General features: G+C 35.8%; 2 protein-coding genes across 2 annotated transcripts; both read left to right on the forward strand.

The window, feature by feature from the left end:
* Positions 1–815: 815 nt before the first annotated feature.
* Positions 816–3,233, forward strand: LOC130748902 (cytochrome P450 76T24-like). The gene is made up of 2 exons (XM_057602153.1): positions 816–1,739; positions 2,333–3,233. The coding sequence occupies exons 1-2, from the start codon at positions 852–854 to the stop codon at positions 2,930–2,932; spliced, it is 1,488 nt and encodes a 495-aa protein (XP_057458136.1). The 5' UTR covers positions 816–851; the 3' UTR covers positions 2,933–3,233.
* Positions 3,234–10,593: 7,360 nt separating this feature from the next.
* LOC130749672 (cytochrome P450 76T24-like) lies at positions 10,594–13,562 on the forward strand. The gene is made up of 2 exons (XM_057603045.1): positions 10,594–12,096; positions 12,807–13,562. The coding sequence occupies exons 1-2, from the start codon at positions 11,212–11,214 to the stop codon at positions 13,407–13,409; spliced, it is 1,488 nt and encodes a 495-aa protein (XP_057459028.1). The 5' UTR covers positions 10,594–11,211; the 3' UTR covers positions 13,410–13,562.
* Positions 13,563–16,135: the final 2,573 nt, after the last annotated feature.

Below are 16,135 nucleotides of genomic sequence, written 5' to 3' on the forward strand. Positions count from 1 at the left end.
CTCATAAACTCAGATTGACGGGTTTGAGGTAAAGGGTGGCGGTGGGGTTGAGGTTAAGGATGGCGGTAGGTTGTGAGTGGTTTGGGTTTCAGTGGCGGTGGGGTTGAGGTTAAGGGTGGCGGTGGGGAGTGGGTGGGTAAGGTGGGAGAGGGAGGAAGATGAGAAGATGGAGAAGATATCTGGGTTTTTTCCGTTAAAGAAAACACTGATATACTCAGAAAAGAATCGATGATGGATGATGATGAAGATATCTGGGTTTTAGGATTTTTTAAAATCAATAGTTTTAATTTGATTTTTAATTAATATCTTTAATTGATTAGTTTGAGGAAATTTAGGTTTTTAATTTGAGGAAATTTAGGTTTTTAATTTTAACAAGATGAAGATGAAGGAGGTGAAGATTGTGGGTGTTCTGGGTTTCTGAAGCATGATGCATTGATGGGGGGTGGGTTTTGGTGAAAATGATGGAAGGAGGGGGTGAAGAGGGTGGAAGAAAGAAGAAAGGGACCAAAGTGAAAGAAAATTAGAAAGATAATGTTGACTTTTATTAATTGGGTTAACGGACGTTAGGGGATTTTAACGTCAGGGACTAATATGATTATTTTTTGCCACATCTGGGGACCGCGAGCCTAATAAAATTCATCCAGGGACGATTCTGAAGTCGGTGCGAACATCCAGGGACCAATGTGACTATTTACCCCTTTTTTTAATTGTAGACCCAACTCCCCTCTTACAGTTTGTAACTTTTGACTTTCACAATAAAATATTGCTTTACTCAATGGTTGTCTTCTCTTCACACATGAGTATATAGTTACCCTTACAATTTCCCGTGGAAGCCAAAACAGCCATTAGCCATGGACTACATGAAATTCATCCTACTAATTTCCTTTCTATATGCAGTCATCCACATCCTATTCTCCAGCCTTAACAGAAAAAACACAAAATCTCCCAAACTCCCACCAGGTCCTCCCTGTTATCCATTAATTGGAAACATATTGCAACTTGACACATCCAATCTTCCCCAATCACTAAGCAAACTCTCCCAAAAATATGGACCAATCATGACAGTTAAGGTAGGCACCATCAAAACTGTTGTAATTTCCTCCCCAACCTTAGCCAAAGAAACACTTCACAAAAATGGGCCAGCCTTGAACACCAGATTCACACCTGATTCTGTCAAAGCACTCTCACATGAAGAAGCTTCAGTTCTATACATGGCTGTTTCACCAAAATGGAATGCCTTTAGAAAAGTTTGTGGCACCAAGATATTCTCTTCTCAAAACCTTCATTCCTCTCAATCCCTTCGCAGAGAGAAACTCAAGGAGCTGATTCTTCACTTGAAAGAAAATTGCCGAGAGGGTAAAGGTGTTGATATTGCTGATGCTACGTTTACTACAGTGCTGAACTCAATGTCAAACACATTTTTTTCAGTTGATTTTGCTCGCTATTGCTCTGTTTCTTCTAAGAAATTCAGGGATGTGATTTCGAGTGTGCTGGTGGAAACTTCAAAGCCTAATATTGCAGATTATGGTTCAATTTTTAGTAGATTTGATCCGCAGGGAGCAAGAAGAAGGATGAGAAGCTATTACCAGGTTTTGCTTGCAGATTTTGAGTCTATCATTGAAGAAAGGCTTCAGAAGAAAGATCCAATTGAAGGAAGTGATGTGCTGGACTCGCTTCTTGAGTACACTCGGAAGGAAAAGTCTGAGTTGACTTGCAATGATCTGTTACATCTGTTTCTGGTGAGTGTTGAAATGATTGAATTCAAACCATATTTTCTTTCTTCAGTGCTAGAATATCATTTTCAGAGCTAGACAAATCCTCTTAATCTTGGGTGGTTGTGCACCGTCTTAAATGGATCTTGTGAGTAAACATGGTGGGGATGTCCCTGCAAAGTCACTCTGACGCACAAGTTAGTACGAGAGAAGATAGAGAAGCTCAAAGTCATAGAAAGCAAAAATGAGTAATGCTTACGCAAATGAACAATCAAACCATATTTATAGCCATGAGAGTCATATTTGAAGAGTTGAGTTTTGATTAAGTTTTTATGCATACCTTATGAGATGATGACTATCCTTAGACAGTCTTGCAACTGTCTCATAAATGAGTCAGTTTAGTTCCGCTCAACCGACTATTAGACGAGATGAATCTCCAGGCTGCCCATAATGAAATTGGGCCTAGTTATTTTTTTGGGCTGGCCTATACAAACTTTGAAAAATTATATTTAATAATAAGTCCAAATAAACCTTTTCCCATGATTGATTTTGTTGAATTAATTGTAAAATGATTTTCAAACCTGCAATTAATTTGCTCCTGCAATTTGTGTTTGTGGCAGGACTTATTCATTGCTGGGTTGGATTCAACATCATCCACTGTAGAATGGGCATTGGCAGGGTTGCTACAGAACCCAGAGAAGTTGAAGAAAACCATGAAGGAACTTCAACAAGTCCTTAGCAAAGATGGAGAACTTACAGATTCAGATATTAACAAGCTCCCTTATCTACAGGCTGTTGTTAAAGAAACCCTTCGGTTGCATCCACCAGGCCCCTTACTAGCCTACAAATCAGTGGCTGAAGTAGAAATTTGTGGCTTCAGGCTACCCAAAGATGCAACTGTTCTTGTGAATGTTTGGGGAATGGGTCATGACTCAAGCATTTGGACTGATCCAAATTTGTTTCTACCTGAAAGGTTTTTAGAAGGTGAGGACAATTTGAGAGAAGATATAGGATTCAACCCTTTTGGAGCTGGTAGAAGAATATGTCCTGGCGTTCCATTTGCTCATAGGGTTGTGCATACCATGCTGGCAACACTCTTGTACCATTTTGATTGGAAGCTTGCAGATGGGCAAAAATCAGAAGCCATGGACATGACTGAAAAATTCATGGTTACTTTAAGCAAAGGAAAGCCTCTCATGGCTATTCCGGTCAAAGAATGACAAATGTGTCGCTGATATCCATTTGTAGTTAAAACTTAAAAGCAATGAATGTCATCAACCAGAAGCACCAGGATAATTACTCATTAATTTAAATGCATTGAAGAGTTAAGCCCAAATGTTGGGGAAGGAAGACCAAATTTCACTTGAGCGCGCGTATGCTCATTTCCACATGTTCTTGTTGAAGATGTCCCCTTCTCCCTAATAATGTTAACTGTATATTGTAGTCTGGTGGTCTTAGTGTATCTGTGTTATCTTGAGTATAGTGCCTCATGCTTTAATAAACAGCTGAGAATTACCTCCACCTTCGACAATTGTACTTATACACTAATACACTGATCACCCATCGCAAGAGCACGCTACCACTAAACGATATATGTGTCGACTGCCGCTAAATGTGAAGAGTAAAACAGTAACATTTAGCGGAGGTTCTAAACCTATACAAAATAAACACGGTAATTCCTCTCCTTCTAAGGAGGCTTCTCATTCAACACAATAGATGTTTTTTTTACACAATATGTGAGATCTCTTACACGCTAATAATGTTTTTACACATTATTTGTTGTGTGCTAAGCTTGATTACATTACTTTACTGCATTATTTTGATCACTTAGTTTAGTTTTTACTATAATTTGAATTTCTAAAGGAAAGGGCTTAATTCTACATTTTAGTTTATATAACTCTTTACATCAAAACAGATTGAATCTATAGCTCTAGTGGTCGGAATGAAACAAATAATATGTCATTAGAAAGATATAATAATTCTCTACAACCTTCATGTTGATCTCTAATGATTAATCAGTCTCTAACTTGGTCAAAATCTAGTTTCATGCTTGCGTTTGTTGGAACCTGCGATTCTTGACAGTCTGAACGAACCAAAATATTCATATGTTGAACTAAGAAGTTCGGAATTAGACTCTATTTGAATCCACGTGAAACTAACGTAAAGGGCTACAACTTTCATGAAGAGCTTGATTGGGTCCCTAAAGAGTATGAAATTGACAGACGTTGCTGCACATTATTGAGTCATCTGAATAGTGAGCCCCTCATTCTTATTGGGCTTGTAACCGTGAAGCACTGAAAAAGGGCAATAAAGGTATATATTTGGAGCTGGTTTTTTATGATAAACACTAGTGTTTTAGTCTATGTTAAGGACTTATGATGCTTTGCACTTGTTTTATGCAAATCCTTATTTTTCCTAGTTTCAAATGTTTTCTTTCTATTTTATTTTTTTGAGTTTTCACCTAATTTTATGGGTTGTTAAACTCCTTAGTCAATCTTAGGGTTCTTAATCTTTGTTTGTATGCAAACTTGAGGTTTCGTTGTTAATAATATTTCATCTCTTTTATTAAAGTTGATTCATGTTATTTAACTCTTTGCTTTGAATATGCTTTTGGTTCTTTCCGGTTGAATTCAAAATTATATTATGTTTCATAGTGTTTATTTAAGCGAGTTAAAATTAGTGAAATCATTCTTTTACTAATTGATGAAACAATGAAGCGATTGTGAAATATATTTTTCAAAGAACGTAAATTTCTAATAACATTTGTTGTTTGCTTGGGGGATTATGGGAAGAAAAATGTTCTTGTACTTTGAAGGGGCGATAACTCCTTCTTAACTTGAACAAATCAAATTCTGGACGATTGTCCGGTAGATAATCGGGATCTTTCAACTCATTATTATGAGTTGATGTTCAACTCATTATTATGAGTTGATGTTCAACTCAAAGACTTTAATATAAAGTAAAATTAATCTTTTGTAACCAAGACAGTTTGTTGCACTTAAATGATTAAAACCTGACGGTTGACGCTTTCTCATATGATATATATATATATATATATATATATATATATATATCTAAAATCAATTTTGTTTTCAGCTTATTATTCTGCAAATAATCAACCAAACCCCATTTTTATCACAGTGTTATGCTCTATTGCTTTTATTATCTCACCAAGTTCACGAGATCGATCCTAGTGTTTCTTCACTTTGTATTGCACTCTTTGCAAATTTACTTTGGCACGCACTCGCGGTAGTGCGTTCGTTAATTTTCTTTCCCTCCTCCGTTGTCTTGGCCACTACTGGAACCCCTTGTCTTCACCCTTGTTGTCGCCTTCTTTTCACCTCTTATGTCGATTTTGGAGGCTTCGCCCATGCGCCCTTGTGCGCCACCAACGCTCGTTGCCTCTGATCCAACCATTGTTTGCAGTGTCTTTCACAACCACCACACTCACCTTTAGGCTATCTCTCTGAAGGTTAGAATGCAAGACATGATTATAATAGTGTGTTTCCATTTTCCATGAAGCGCATTGAAGCGTACTAGCAGAGCTACGTGGCGCTAGGTTATCACTATCTAGGCAAGATGAACAAATTGGATTATGCGAGCTAGAGATGTGGAGTATTCGATCTGACTTTGTATTTTGATTTTCATAGGTGCTGCTGGTTTTTGGTTATTATTTTGATCTCTGTTATAAGGATTTCCACCTTGTTTTCATGGTGGGCTTAGAACACTGTTGTGGTTCTCTTTCTAGGGTTTGAGACCCTTATTTTTTTAGTGTTGTTTGACTTGACTTTTGCCTTAATCTACGAAACTTTTGAAAATAAAAATACAGAAGTAAAACCGAGTAATTTTTTTTTAATCATCTCTGCTCTTTTTTTTTAGGGTTATATCATCTCTACTCACTTGTGCAAATCATCTATGAACTCTTTTTTCTTGTTATTGTTGACGACTTGAAAAGGTATTCTTATGATTTCCATGATTATTTTCCAGTGGATGTTTCCCCGGCCAGCTCCTTCGTTCTTTCAATTTTATAATGGAACTATGGAAGCGAATATTCAAAGTAAACTTGGGGATATTATTAGTCATGCATGCCGTGCACCCAATTGCTCAGTCAAATTGGAACGGCGTAGATTAATTTGTGTAAGTCATGAATACTTTTTAAGAGCACTGAGAAAGTGGGATTGGAAGATTAGCAGTCTCTGATAGTACTTTATATTTTGACTAAATTGTTTGATGTTTGTCACATTTAGAAATAACTGACGTTTATTATGTCAATTAACTTGACCGACCTACATGATGCATTTAGTAGTTTAGGAACCAATTAATCAACGAGTAACACTTTCAGAAACCAATTGAATTTTTTACTTTATTTAATTGAATAAACAATAAAAGGAATGAAAATATATAATATATACTTTTAATGACATAAAAAAGTCTTTAGACAAAAGAAAAATATGAAGATGGGGGACCACGGAGAAAATGCTGCTGTCTCTTCTGTTCTTTGTCAGCCAAAATACCAAATTATTAGAAATTTATTTTGTACGCTACTTCTTTGTTTAACTTTTCTGTTTTTACCACCCGAAATCCACAAATCAAACAAACGGTGGCCTAACAGCCATTAAGGGGTTTATACCTGATTTGATGAGGTATTGGTTCAACAGCTAGCATATAATTGACCAGAGTCAACCACTGGTGGAGTCGAATCAACCAATGCCATAAAGAACTAAGTAAACTGCAGATGACTTATCTTGTTATCTGATTCAAGAAATATAATGACCGGCGCCCAACATGTTTCTGACTTTTACATGTCAATCAGCCGCCTTTAACTCATTCTCTTGTTATATTTCTTATGATTCAAACAAAAATTGCTTTTTCTGTTTCTATCTTGTAGAAGAAGAAATACATGTATTTTTTTTAATGAGAAAATTAAACGAAACTATAAAGTAAATAATCTTTAGATAGCAAAGGAACAACAACGTTAAGAGGGTCTTAAGGAAAGTAAAGTCACACTTTGCCCGACTCCAAGCTAAGCAAGGCAGTCTGCAGAGCTATTGACTTTTCCCGGAATGTGGCGCAAACGAATCCCCCAGTTCCGAGACAAAAGAAGATGGATATTCATAAACAGATTCGAACTCGAATGAAAATAGAATCTCTCCTGGTGAAGCATCTCTCACTGTAATTAATTTTGTTAACTTAGAAAAATTATTTTTTATTTTATTCATTAAATTGTACTTTCTCTCTGTATTTTTTCCTTTCATAATGTTATCTTGAAATTTTTTTTATGTAAGAAATGCGTTCTCTTTCGAAGACAATCATGTTTGAGCCGGGAACATCTACATTATGGTAGAGCTAACTTCCCTTGCAGAGTTATTTTTCATCCACAATACTCACACCCGAGACATTACTTAAAATGAATAAAGCATGTACCACTTGAACCAACCGCGCGTTAGTGTTTTCTTGAAATTCTAATTGAACGTATGAATAAAAACAATTTTTTCCTTTCAAATGAATAGTTAATAAGAAACATGGGGAGTAATTAATTTTAATTAAACATAACACTCTTTTAACTTATCTTCTAAAAAACCAATAAATCATCATCTATCTATATATATATATATGTATATATATCCTTAATTTAATAAGATTTTTTATTTAGATTAATTGTAGTTATTGATTATAAAAATTAAAGGCCTATAATTGTGCAAGAGTAAGCTATAAAAAATCTCCGCTGTAGAGGATCCAAATTGGTAACAATGGGCTATACATTTCTAATTCTTTTATTCTATGATTGGATTGACGGAATATGGTGGAATGAAATAAATAAAAAATATTTTACATTATTTGAATATTTTCGACGGAAGAGAATACACTTGATACTCCATTGTTTGAGTAATTGACCGAGCTAGATTAATTATGATTTTTGTATTTCTATATTGCCTTTATTTTAAAACACAAATATTGAATATATAATATTGGAAGGGACAAAAAAATAATAGGGTTAAACCTGAAAATCGTCCCTGAACTTTAAGCGAGATTTGATTTCCGTCCCTTGCCGGAAAATCTTCATAGCGCCACCCTCAGACTACTTTTTTTGTTTGGAAACCGTCCTTGCCGCCGATTTACCTCCGACCGCCGTGCCCAGTTGGTAGTTTTGGGCTTATGTGGACATGCCACATCATTTCATTAAATGACGTGTTAATTTTTTTATAAATAAAATAAAAGCTAAATAATTTTATTTAATTAGGCCTCCAAATTCATCATCATCTTCAACAACCTTTCATCATCTCCATCCTCCAACGAACCCAGAAAAAAAAAACTCTTTCAGCCATCCTCTTCAACATTGAAAAGACAAACCCAGAAACACAAGCTCAAGAAAAAACCCACAAAAACCAAGAAGATCAAAAAGGAATGAAGAAGAACCTAGAAACCCTCATCCCCAACCCCCACCTCCACCCTCATCACAACCTTCTTCCCCAAACAGATGAACCTGATGAAAACACCTTCTACATCTTCTCGCTAACTCATATACTTCTCTGAATCTCCTTCCATGGCTTTCGCACATGAATACACGGTTCCACCACTGGTTCCTCCGTCGGAGCTTGAAGATTGAAGCTTTTCAACCCATTAAGAAGCTCAACCGTATCAAAAAACCCAGATTTCAGAACCCAAAAATCGGGATTCCCGACCCCAAAAACCTAAAAGGAAGAGAGAAGATATTAGAGTGGAAATATCAGAACTTTTTTAGGTTGGTGGAAGAAGAGGGAGGGAACCCACAAGCTCCAGATCTTCAGAGGGAAGGACCAACCACCGCCACAAGCACCAGATCTGCAGAGGGCGAGATAACGGGAAGGTAGGGTGCGACTCTGTTCTGCTGATGGGTTGAGGTTGCCATGGCTGGTGGGTTCGTGGGGTTTTGGCCGCGTTTTGGATTGATGGTGGCTGGGTGGGTGGAGGTTTCAGGGGGAGAGGATGGGTTGGGGTTAGGATGAATGATGGGGTTTTTTGGTACATAAATTTTTTGCAGAGAAAGAGATCAGCTGTGTGAGAAACAATGGGGTTTACCGGTATGATAAAAAGATCAAAAATTTGAGACTAGTTGTTTGATTGTTCATTGAATTTTGGGTGTTTTGGCAATTGATTGCAGGTGTGGTTTTGCGCAGAGTCAAGAAGCATATGATACAACGGTGAGTGACTTGTTTTCTACATTGGACAAGTTGGAGATTCACTTGGAGAACTCTCGCTACTTGTGTGGAGAGACACTTTGATTTGGTTTGATTTTGCTTATAATTTTCTTTTCAAATGCACCAAAAAGAAGCTGTGTGAGTACATCAATCTGCATTCTTACATGCGTGACATTTATTAGGGATGAAGATTAAAGTTTCAATTTTGTGTTATTTGTGATGAATAAGATGTACTTACTAAGTGTGTGTTTTGTTCTTTGATAGATTCTTAATGTTGCAGCTACTTGCAATTTTGAAGAAATCATGGATGGATACTGCAAAACACTTTTTCCTCTGAATGAGGAAGATGATTGGAGAGGGTTTTGATTTAGTGTTAATTTCAGTTTAGGGTTTAGAAATTAAATTAGGAATGTTTTGGGGGTTTAATTACAAATAAAAATATTTAGTTTTTACTTAAAAAAATACACGTCATTTAATGAAATGATGTGGCATGTCCACATAGGCCCAAAACTGCCAACTGGGCACGGCGGCCGGAGGCAAATCGGCGGCAAGGACGGTTTCCAAACAAAAAAGGTAGTCTGAGGGTGGCGCTAGGAAGATTTTCCGGCGAAGGACTGAAATCAAATCTCGCTTAAAGTTCAGGGACGGTTTTCAGGTTTAACCCAAAATAATTTTATAGTTTTAATAGTTATACGTGTCTTTATTTGAATTGTTTCAAGTTCGAATCTTTTAAATGAAATTTCTTTAATTAGGAGAGTTAACTCTATTATGACGTAAACATTTACGAGTCAGATTTGAAGGATATATTTCGAAAAGTTTTGAAGGATATATTTCGAAAAGTTTTTATTTGAATTGTTTTAACTTTGAATCTTTTAAATGAAATTTCTTTTATTAGAAGTAGGGGTGGGAATAGGCCAGGCCGTTCGTAGGGGCCTATGGCCTAGCCTACCACAGGCCCAGGCCAGGCCAGACCAAAATGGTAAATAGGCAAGGCTTAGGCTTTTTGAAAAGCCTATTTAGTTAAAAAGGTCAGGCTCAGGCCATTCAACAAGCCTTGTAAGCCTTACAGGCTAGCCTATTTAAGTAAATATGATTAGTAATTTTTTGGTAAATTGTAAATATGATAAGTATAAATATATTTTACCCTTGATGATGTCTATATATTAGAAATTTATTATAATATCTTGATATTATATACTTATTGAGATTTTTATATATTTAAGCAAATTGACTTATATAACGAGTCAAAGTTATAAGTCTTTTTAAAAATGAAGTGTGATTTTAAATTGGCTCTCCAACTCTAAGAAACCAACATAATCTCGTTTAGTTTCTTCACTACTTATTAGCTAATAATATTATAAGTCTGATCGTTGAAAGATTATTTTAGTATAATTTAACCCGTTAGCTTATAAGTTTGATAGCTTCTTTACAGATAAATTTGTTAACAAACGTAAAACTGTTGTTGTGAAACGGGCCTTTAAACAGGCTACCAGGCCAAGCCAGGGTTTCGGAAGGCTCAGGCCAGGCTCGAAAAAAAGCCTTTGATAGGCCATAGGCCAGGCTCAGGCCTTAAGATTTTTAAATAGGCTAGGCCTATTTAAGCAAAGCCTACCTAGGCCCAGCCTATTCCCACCCCTAATTAGAAGAGTTAACTCTATTATAATGTGAACGTTTGTGAGTCAGATTTGAATGATATATTTCGGAAAGTGTTATTTTTACATCTCTCCACCTCTAGAGAGATATAGAAATAAAGAGAGAAAAAATAATTTTACGTTGACACTTATTTCACCTTTACCTTTACCTTTAGAGGGAGATATGAAGAGAAGTGACATAAGTAGAGATATAATAGGTGGTGTGGTAGAGATATAATAGGTGGTGTGATAGGAAAAGAAGAGGGATAGAAAGAAAAAATAGGTGGAAGTGAGATGGAAGAAATAGAGGTGTGAATATATCAAAGTTTGAGAAAAAAATAAGTGATATGATGTGATGTGATAGAAAATATATGAGAGATATAAAATGAAAAATAAGTGAAAATAATATGTAAGAGAAAAAAAATGTGAATAAAAGTTCATTATTCGGGCCTCGAAGTTTTTAAGGATGATATAAAATCATTTTACTTATTAAATGAAAGTTCATTATTTCAAGCACCAATTTTTTTTAGAAGAAGTTCCAATACAGATGAGCTTTGTCTTGTTCAATAAATGTAACGGCCATTCCACAAGATTTGACAAATCTGCAGATCCAGAGGCCTCTATATATTATTGTAACCCTCTCAAATCTCAATTTCCCTGTGGAAGCCTCAGCATCAATATTCAATAGCCATGGACTACTTGAAATTCATCCCACTAATTTCCTTTGTATATGCATGCATCCACATCCTGTTCTCTAGCCTTAGCAGCAAAAACACAAAATGTCCCAAACTCCCACCAGGGCCTCCCTGTTATCCTATAATTGGAAACATATTGCAACTTGGCACATTCAAGCTGCACCAAGCACTCACCAAACTCTCCAAAAAATATGGACCTATTATGACTGTTAGAATAGGCACCATCACCACTGTGGTAATTTCCTCCCCAACCATAGCCAAAGCAGCACTTCACAAACATGACCAAGACTTAGCTAACAGATTAATACCAGATTCTGTCCAAGCACTTTCCCATGACAAAGCCTCTCTAATCTTCATGCCTGTATCAGCAAAGTGGAAAATCTATAGAAAAATCTGTGCCACCACAATCTTCTCTTCTCAGAAGCTTGATTCTACTCAATCCCTTCGCCGCGAAAAGCTAAGAGAACTGCTTGCTTACTTGCAAGAATGTTGCAAGAAGGGTGAAGCTATTGATATTGGTGAGACTGCATTCACCACAGTGCTTAACTCAATATCAAACACCCTTTTTTCCACTGACATGGCTAGCTACACCTCTGGTTCTTCCCAAAAATTTAGGAATGTAATTTCCTTGATGCTTGCGGAAGCTACAAAGCCGAACATTGCAGATTATTATACAGTCTTGCGTTGCTTTGATCCGCAGGGTGCGCGCCGGAGGATGGAAAACTATTACCAGACCTTGTTTACACTTTTTGAGTCCATCATTGAAGAAAGAATTCAACAGAAAGATTCTACTGAAGGGGACGTGTTGGACTCATTTCTCAATATCACCAGAGAGGAAAACTCTGAAATAACACGCCATGATGTGTTGCATCTATTTCTGGTGAGTCTTTTAACTCTTAAGCTAACCAAATTCAAACTGTAGTTACTTTTCTAAGTCCATTATTATGAAGAAAATGAGAACATTAGCATCTATTTGGCTTATTTCTATTCTCTGCTTTCATGACTTGTTTTTAATTTTAAACAAATCTTTTGTCTACACTTTAATTTTCTCACCGACTTGATTCTTTTGTAAGACTGAGCATGGGCGAAACCATAAAATATGGGTAAAGGGAGCGAAAATTTAACATATAGTTGAAAGGGGTTATATAAAAATTTTACAGGGTCAAAAATAACATTTGAATATTATTCTACTAAGGAAACTCATTTTCTTAGGGTGACCACCTCATTTTGCAACTACTTAGTAATGCCCATGAGACTATTGAGATTTGAGTGTGTTTGGTTTTCGTGGGAACTCCATAATCAATTTTGGTTGAGCAAAATCAAATCTTGATGAAAATATTTGAGTCATTTTGAAGAATTTATTTGAGACTCAATAAAATTTGATATAAGCTCGAGAGAGTAATTTATGCGTTAAATATAATCAATTGTGAGATTTACAATAAAATTTCGCCATATTACCTAACAATTTTTGTTTTGTTTATAAATGCATATAAATATAAATCACTTTACTTTCAACTCACTATTATTAGTTTGTTTTTGGATCATGGTTTCGCAAAATCGAGTTTACCAAAATCAAACTTTGTGGTGCAGGACTTATTTGTTGCCGGGATAGACACAACATCAGCCACAATAGAATGGACTATGGCAGAGTTGCTACACAACCCAGACAAATTGATGAAAACTAGGAAGGAACTTCAACAAGTCCTTGGGAAAAATGGAGAACCTAAAGATTCAGATATCACTAAGCTCCCTTACCTACAGGCAGTTGTGAAAGAAACCCTTAGATTGCACCCATCAGCCCCTATACTAGTCCACAAATCAGTGGCTGAGGTAGACATGTGTGGCTTCAGGGTACCCAATGATGCACAAGTTCTGATTAATGTGTGGAGCATGGGACATGACTCAAGAATTTGGACTGACCCAAATTTGTTTCTACCTGAAAGGTTTTTAGAAAATGAAGAGGATTTCAGAGGAGAAGATTTGGGATTCATCCCTTTTGGAGCTGGTAGAAGAATGTGTCCTGGTATTCCACTTGCCTACAGAGTTGTTCATACCATGCTCGCAACACTCCTGTACCATTTTGATTGGAAGTTAGCAGATGGGCAAAAACCAGAAGCCATGGACATGGAAGAAAAATTTGGCATTACATTACACAAGGTCAAGCCTCTCATGGCTATTCCAGTCAAAGAATAGCAAATATGTATATTGATATGTGTGGTTAAAAAGATGGAGTTTTATTAAGTAGAAGCACCAGAATTATCAGGTCTTAATGATATTGGGATCTAGGACTAAATGTATGTAAGAAATAAACCAGAAAAATATGGAAGAGTTACTTTAATTACTTTCTTTTCCCTCTTCCATGATATATCTGTTTTTTCCCCTCTGTTCTCAATATTATGCTTGTTACACATTATAATAGATTTGCTCTTCTTCTAAATAAATTTACCGATGTGGAGTTAAAATAAAAGTTTAAATGAGATGTTTTCTAATATTAAAAAAAATTAATTTGAAAATAAAAAACTGAAATAAAAAATATATTTTAGCTGTTCAGAAATTTTTAAATTTTCAGTTTTTAAAAACAGAAATTAAAAAACTGTAATAGAACCGACAATAATATTTTCTAATTGATATTGCTAATTAAATATTTTTAATAGCTTTATTGTAGTAGTGATGTGATGAGTGGTGAAAAATCGTTCAGATTGATAGTAAGAGAAGGTATATAGAGTCAACAACATACCCTCCGATCCTAATTATAAGACCTAGTTTTAGATTTTTCATGTTTCTAAATATAAGATATTTAACAATAACTTAGCAAAAAGTATTCTACTCTTCCATATATACCCCTCACATTAATTGTGTGTTTTTAATTCCAAAATTTTAATTTCCACCTACCATTTATTAGTGAAAGAAAATGACAAAAGCTAAATATGAAATAATGTATACATTTTTAAAAAGTCAATACACTAATTAGACACATTTAATGTTTTTTTAATAAGCGTCATTTTTTGTATTAGATCTTATAATTAGGAACAGAGGGAGTAGTAGAGATGTGAATGAGTATGAGTGCGTATGGAGTAGGATATATCCACCACCCGTTTCGCATGTAAAAATTTGTACTCATATTCGTTCCATATTCACATGGATATCCGTTAAATGTATTTTAAACAAGTTTTAAAAGATTCGAAGATATTCTTGGATACTCATGGACATATATATATATATATATATATACACCCTCCGGTCACAATTATAAGCAAAAATCAATTTTTAGATTCATTGAATAAATGATGTATCTAGTCATTATTAATGACCATATACATCATTTATTCAATGAATCTTAAAAGGTAACTTTTGCTTATAATAGCGACCGGAGGGTGTATATATATATTATATTTCTTCAAATGAAAACGATATTAAGAATTAAATTAAAATTAAATTCAAGATTAAACTCATGTTCCAATACCTATATTTTCTCCCTTTTTGAGTTTAAGGATGTCTTTTTACCATTACTATGGTACAAATTTACTTGAAAGAGAACTATAATCCAAGGTCAAAGCCCAAAGTCATTAGAGATTAAACTCAATATACATCTCTTGCTATATATATAGGGTGGTTTAGTATTTTAAATATTGGGTACGTATTCATGGGTATAGATACCTCAATATCTGTGTCCGCTCCATTAATAAATGGATAGTAGAAATATCCATTAAATAAATCCGTGAATTCGTGAGTACAGATAATTTTACCTATAATGAATTTTATCCGCTAGTATTTGTGGGTGTGAGTAATTTTGACATCCCTAGTAGATACTAGATACATGCTGATATGCCAATCAAATAGTTTGTGTCTTAGAAATCATACCTTTGTAAATAGATATGGTAAGCCTCAAATTGATTAGCCATCCTACCGGCAAGCCTTCCGTGTAAGCTTTGACATATAAAAAGTTTGATCCTCTGCTTTGATTTTCATTAGCTTGCATCCTCTAATTCCTTATCTTGCCTCCTGCATGGAAAGAAGAAGACCAGAGGCATAAACTAATCAATACACACTAACACCGAACAAATCAACAAATTAACACTCAGCAGATCAACAAATTGGAGAAAACTGAAAAATAAACTACAAAGGGAACTGGTTGAACACCCCCACCCCACAGGGGGAACTGGATGAACAAAGACCAGATGAGCAAATACACAACAAAGGGTTGAATTTAAACTTGGGTGTGCACCAAATCAACGAAGCCGTAAAGAAGATTGAGGGGGGAGGTAGGGCGTAGCCACAAAACCTATAAAGCAACTTGGACAGTTGGTCTTTAAAGCTTGCGATGATGAAGTTGGGCCGCAGGGGAAGTTGAAGCTGCTAGGGTTGTAGGAAGATCTTTATGCGAGATTCAAGCAGAGGATGACACGACTAGGATGATACAACTATATCTTAGAGGGCATAGCCGAAGGAGGAGGAGGAAAAAGTGTTATTCTGCAACCTAAAGATGGGACGACTGCTGATCTCATGCCTAGAAGGAGAATCAGCAAAAGTGAAATAGCAGGTATAACATGATTAAGATTTATTAAGGTATAGGAGAATCATCAATCAGCAAGGGCACAAAGACTAGCATACAAGCATACTCACAATATGGGTAAATTTATAGGAGGCGAAAATGGCTTACACGTAAAATGGGGGAAGCCTTCGAAATGCACATAGGTTGGAACCTATATGCAAATAAAACGAAACAGCTGGATCTGGCACCATGAGGTCAAACGATGAACACCGAACATCCCACAAAATTGAACCCTTTCTTCGAGACTCTTGCAGAAGAAGCCAAGCAAAAACGTCACTTTGCACCACTGACACATACAGTAGGACATCCATGGCCACTTAACACAACTCTGAGGTAGGAGGACGAACATGATGACGAAGACGAAGAA

Source organism: Lotus japonicus, chromosome 3 (assembly GCF_012489685.1).
Source record: "Lotus japonicus ecotype B-129 chromosome 3, LjGifu_v1.2".
Lineage (NCBI taxonomy): Eukaryota > Viridiplantae > Streptophyta > Magnoliopsida > Fabales > Fabaceae > Lotus > Lotus japonicus.

Coding starts and splice junctions, on each gene's coding strand:
- LOC130748902 (XM_057602153.1), top strand. CDS start 852: ATGGACTACATGAAATTCATCCTACTAATTTCCTTTCTATATGCAGTC. Junction 1,740..2,332: donor ATCTGTTACATCTGTTTCTG/GTGAGTGTTGAA, acceptor TGTTTGTGGCAG/GACTTATTCATTGCTGGGTT.
- LOC130749672 (XM_057603045.1), top strand. CDS start 11,212: ATGGACTACTTGAAATTCATCCCACTAATTTCCTTTGTATATGCATGC. Junction 12,097..12,806: donor ATGTGTTGCATCTATTTCTG/GTGAGTCTTTTA, acceptor TTTGTGGTGCAG/GACTTATTTGTTGCCGGGAT.